General features: G+C 44.5%; 1 protein-coding gene across 1 annotated transcript; it reads right to left on the reverse strand.

Annotated features, from left to right (window-relative positions):
* Nucleotides 1-290: 290 nt before the first annotated feature.
* On the reverse strand, nt 291-4,948 carry RSRP1 (arginine and serine rich protein 1). The gene is made up of 5 exons (XM_043574088.1): nt 4,761-4,948; nt 4,010-4,579; nt 2,806-2,957; nt 1,473-1,556; nt 291-733 (listed from the first exon to the last, which is right to left on the reverse strand). The coding sequence occupies exons 2-5, from the start codon at nt 4,506-4,508 to the stop codon at nt 617-619; spliced, it is 852 nt and encodes a 283-aa protein (XP_043430023.1). The 5' UTR covers nt 4,509-4,579; nt 4,761-4,948; the 3' UTR covers nt 291-616.
* Between the last annotated feature and the right edge of the window lie 306 nt (nt 4,949-5,254).

Consider the following 5,254-nt stretch of genomic DNA (forward strand, 5'->3'; position numbering starts at 1 on the left):
CCAGCACAACACTGTGCCAGAATTCCATAAATATTAGGCCTAACTTCTCAAATTTTAATGAAGACCCATACCAACTGGTAGTATTAAGATTCAGGTTCAAATTCAGGTCTAGGGTGGAGACAGATTCACCATTTCTCACAAACACCAGGTAAGGGTCAGTGAACCCTATGCTGTCAGTCCATGGATTTGGATTTGGGATTAGCAAGGCTTTAAACAAAAGACACGTTCCACTTCTTTAAATAAACACTCATTATGTAATATATACATACAAAACAAAGTGACACAAATAATTAAAAAAACAAAAAATTTATTAACAAATATAAACAGTTCAATTACTGTTTCTCTTATAAATTTCACTTTTACATTACATTGGTATTATACAAAACATTTACAAGTATTATGTACAAAACTCCCACCTGTACGAATCCTCTGGTCCATGTGTGTTATCTCTTATCTACAAGAGAAATCTCAAATGTTAATATTTAAATATTAGGGATTTACATATTACTGTATCACTGTAATTGCAACAACCATAAATGACTCTCAGAGATGGAATAATGCTTGGAAAAAAACTTGCAACAAAGTGTATTTCAGCCAACCTTATAAATCAGTTTTCTTAGACAGGTACCCACAGTCCATATGGACTTTTTTTCTCATTTATTTTGGGAGATCCTGTAGAGGTCTCTTCAGTAGCTTTAGCTGATTTCTGAAGCATTGGCTTTGCTACAGAATTCTGGAAGAAAACAAATTCTTAAGTCAGTTATGCAAACACATACATTGTATTCAAAAGACTTGCATTTTACAAAACACACAATAATTTCATTAAAAATTAAAACGCAAAGCAAAGACCCCATATTCATCACTCAATTCAAACTGTAAAGCCAAGAAAACTACTGGGGAAAATCAGACATTGATACAAAGTATATTACAAAATAATGTTAAAATAGTTCTTAGTTTTTTTAAGCTCTTAGCTGATTTTTAAAATATTCTGATTACAGGGTTTTCTGAGATTTACTTTTTAAATTGTTCAACAAGTGTAAGAGGAGTATTTGAAAAGTAAATACTGATATCAAAAATGTGAATACTGGGGCACCTGGGTGGCTCAGTTGGTTAACTCTTAATTTCAGCTCAGGTCGTGATCTCAGTGTGTGGGACTGAGCCCTGCATTGGGCTCTGCATTGACAATGCAAAGGGCCTGCTTGGGATTCTCTCTCTCCCTCTCTGCCCCTCCCTGCCTGCACATAAGCGCACACGCTCTCAAAAAAAATGTGAATATCAGATACAGAAGCAGCCATTATATTAGCCATTTGTAATGGTACAAAAAATTATGAAAAGTTCTATCGAAAGTGGCTTAGTAGATCCCAAATTATTACCATGTGGACAAAAACAATGAGCCTTCCAACAAAAATAAAAGCCCATATAATTATATTCTGAATCCAATTTTTGAGGGGTCAATGCTTAGATATACTTACATTAGAGCTAAAAGCTATGCTCTTTTGCTGGCAATACTTTTCATTGAGATTTTTAGTTCCATCTTCTGTTAGCTTTTCCGACAGCTTGACATGTAAGAGAAAGTGTTATTTTTAAAAAACCATACCCTTGGTTTATGATACCACATAAAATGCAGCCCAACTGTATATAAATTTAGTTATAGAGACACAAATGGAGCTGGATCTAATCATACAGTTAACAGTAGAAACGACATAGTACTCCAGCTTTCCCCATAACAAAATCAATTAATAATCAGCTTAAGATACTCTTCCCCATAAAGCAGGATTATATTTCCCCTAGTGCAAATTCAAGTTAACTCTGCAAGTAAAGTCATACCAGAAAATACCTAGTTTCAAAGAACCAAGGCATTTGCCGTTGGTTACCTAATCATTTGAAAAAGCAACTCACCTAACATCTTGTTCACTACTAAACACTTAAGCAAACCCACATCTGGGTCTGAATGATAGGTTCACCTAGAGAACATCTCTCCTGTGTTAAATGATTCTATCAAACTCCTAACTACCTTAAACCGCAAAGGCTATGAGTTTTCTACTTTGGATCTCATATCATTAACTTAAGACCACAGTGCAATTTGCCAATGCACATCCTGCACATTTCTGGAGAATTATAATAAACTTATCTGCAAGTGAAGCAGGCCTCTTCTTCTGTAATCTCTCAAACCATCTGGAATATATTGCATACATTATGAAAGGGACAGATGCCCCACCATGACAAAGTGTTTACTTTTAAAAAATTGTCTTCGGTATCTTATCAAAACAGTTACCTGTCCCAAATTCTAGCATGCATAATGGATCTACCAACAAAAAACTAAACTTTCAGTCTGTGAACATAAACTTCAAATTAGTTAAACCTCTGATGCTTTTGCCCATGTATCAATTACCAACAGATTTTCTTCATCAATGTCTGGAGACCACATTCATGATTTCTATAAGACAGAAATAAAGCAGATAAACTATACTGTATGTTGAATATAGAATTTGCGGGAACACAGCGCTGCAAATGAAAGAAAGCTACAGATAAAATTCTCTGCAAAACCTGGATAGAAAAATTCGATAGCTGCATAAAAACTGCCAAAAATACCGCCTGCAACTATAAAAGTAATTACTGCTGTGTCACATGAAAATAAAGTTCACTAATCTCCCATTTTCATGGGGGAGAAACCCTGTCTAGAGCTGCTATTATGCTAACAAATTGTATTTAGGCTTTGTCAAGTAAAAAGTAAAAAACGGCTCATTAGATCTTTCTAGCAGCAGCTTTCTGAAGATCTTGTTTGGCTAAGCCTAGAATACTCACCTCAGACTTTGCACCATTGTTTGGTACGGCTGTTCTGCGGTTTGTTTCTTTAGGTGCAAGGACAGTTCTGAGACTGGCCGGTAAGTCAAAGTTGACTGTTCCTAAAGCTTTTGCTGCATTGGCTTTTGCTATTTCTAACAGCTCCATTCGATCTACAAAAACAAAACAAGACATTCATTAATCTGTAGTACATTTCCCTGAAGAACTTCGAATCGCAAAATAAAGTTGTGTTTTATTTAGATGAATAGAAAGAGGTTTAAATCTTTTATTTTAGAGCATAAAATGCAGCTCTGAGCACTAAAACAAAATTCTCTACCTCATTTTTTGCTGAGAAAAGCAAAAAAGTCCTAAATAATTTCAACTACTAAAGGCCTTTATTTCATGGTTGTTTTTGCTTTCTCTTCAACTGTGTATCCTGAACAAGTTCCTTTGTACATTTTACAGATACCACAATTGTGACAGCTAATGAGTCAATACAGACAGATACATTGCTTAAATCCATTTTCAGACTCCTATCTGTAAGTTTTTGTTTCTGTGTCTTTTTCTGTGATCCTATCTAACAGCAAAACAAATCATTTGTTTTAAAATACTGGGACAAAATCCGGTTTTGTTTAAAAAAAAAAAAAGTTTTGAACTCTTCTTCCGCTCAATAGGTAACAAAAGCTTAAAACGGATAAACTACTGAGTCACCCTTAACATTTAAAAGGCCTCACTAAGGGCCAGCCCCTAGGAAAAAGGATTTCCTCCACCCCGACCCACTGGACACCACTGCTGACTTCTAATCTCAAGGAGCAAAGAGCGTTCACTTCAAAACCGGGAGCCTGGGGCGGGCTAGGTGGCTCAGGTCCAGATCAGGATCTCGCTGGATCCTGAGTTCGAGCCCCGCGGCGGGCTCTGTGCTGACAGCTCGGAGCCTGGAGCCTGCTTCGGATTCTGTGTGTCTGTCTGTCTCTCTCCCGACCCCTCCACCGCTCACGCTCGGTCCCTCTCAAAAATAAACATTAAAAATTGAAAACTGGGTGCCAAATAGAGCGGTTTTAACCACTAAGCTGCTAACCTCACTCTTTCCTCCCAAAGCAACTAGGATTACAGCCACCGAAAGCAATAAAAGTATCCAAAGTACACAGCCACCGCGGCTCCGGGCGCGAGCGGTGGCCAGCCACATAGACGCGTGCGAAGGCCAAGTTCCCGGCAGATGACTCACCTTTCTCGCTCAGGCGAAAAGGGGTGGGGCTCCGCGACCTGGACCTGGACCTGGACCAGCCCCTCCGACTGCGGCGATCCTCCGGGTACAAGGTGCGGCCGAAGCCGTAGTAGCGCCGCCCCGGCGTCAGCGCGTAGGCCCGTCGGTAATACGAGCGTCCCCGCGAGCGGGACCGGCTGCGGGAGCGGGGCCGCGACGGCGAGCGGCGGGACCTCCCGGGCGCTCCGTAGCGCCTGTCCCGGTAGCGGCGGCCGCGAGAGCGCGACCGGCTGCGCGAGTAGGAGCGCGAGTAGCGCCTGTACTTCCTCTGGTGGCGCCTCCGGGACCGGGACCTGCTCCTCGGCCGGGGCCGACTCCGCGACGACGCCCGGCTCGAGACGCTGGAGCCGGACTGAGAGCTTCGGGAAGAAGATCGGCTCCTGGACGCCGAAGACAGGCGGCTGGACTGCCCCGACCGGGACGTCGAGGGGGACTCGTCCTGCTGCGAGCCGGGCCACATGGCGTTCACGTAGTGGGACGTGACGACCCAAGACTACAAGTTTCCCCGCCCGGCAACTCGGCTCCTGGAAACTGGGGGGGAGAGGTGGGGAACGGAAGTCAGTCGCGCGGGCGGCCGGGCCGCAAAGCAAAAAACTCCGACTACAGGCGGTGGTGACCCCAAAGTCTGGCTTGCCCGCCCCACCAGCGGCCCCCACTCTGCGCCCCCGCGCCCCAGGCATCCGAGACCGACCCCCGCCACCAGGAAACTTACCACCCCAGGAAGTCGACGCCTCACCGAAGACGAAAAGAAAGGACCAGCGGAAGCCTTCCTTTCGAAGCTGAACACGAAAAGAGGTTTTTCCAAAGCACGCTCGAAAGCCGAACCCAAGACCTCCACCTCCGACCTCCGGACGCGAACTAAGGTGGGTGTCGGCAGACGCAACAGAAGTACCAGAAGCCTACGCGCTGAGCATGCGCAAGGACGTTGGCGCGGTGGGTGTGGTTCCCCTCTGGCCCAACCGCCGCCCTTCCGCCTCTCTTCCCGCGCCCCGCCCACTAGCGCAAAGTCTTAGACGCGCATGCGTTACCGTGGCCCGGGAGGCGGAACTGCTGCATCCGGGTACTCGGGAGCCTATGCTGCGCGGTGAGGAGGCTTATGTTCTCTTCATTGAAAGCAGTAAGATGAGGGATCTTCTCGCGGCGGGGCAACTGTCTCGGGCCTCATGCCGGGCCGGTGCAGGCAGGGTCAGGGTCATTGCCTCCACC

The sequence above is a fragment of the Prionailurus bengalensis genome, chromosome C1 (assembly GCF_016509475.1).
Source record: "Prionailurus bengalensis isolate Pbe53 chromosome C1, Fcat_Pben_1.1_paternal_pri, whole genome shotgun sequence".
NCBI lineage: Eukaryota > Metazoa > Chordata > Mammalia > Carnivora > Felidae > Prionailurus > Prionailurus bengalensis.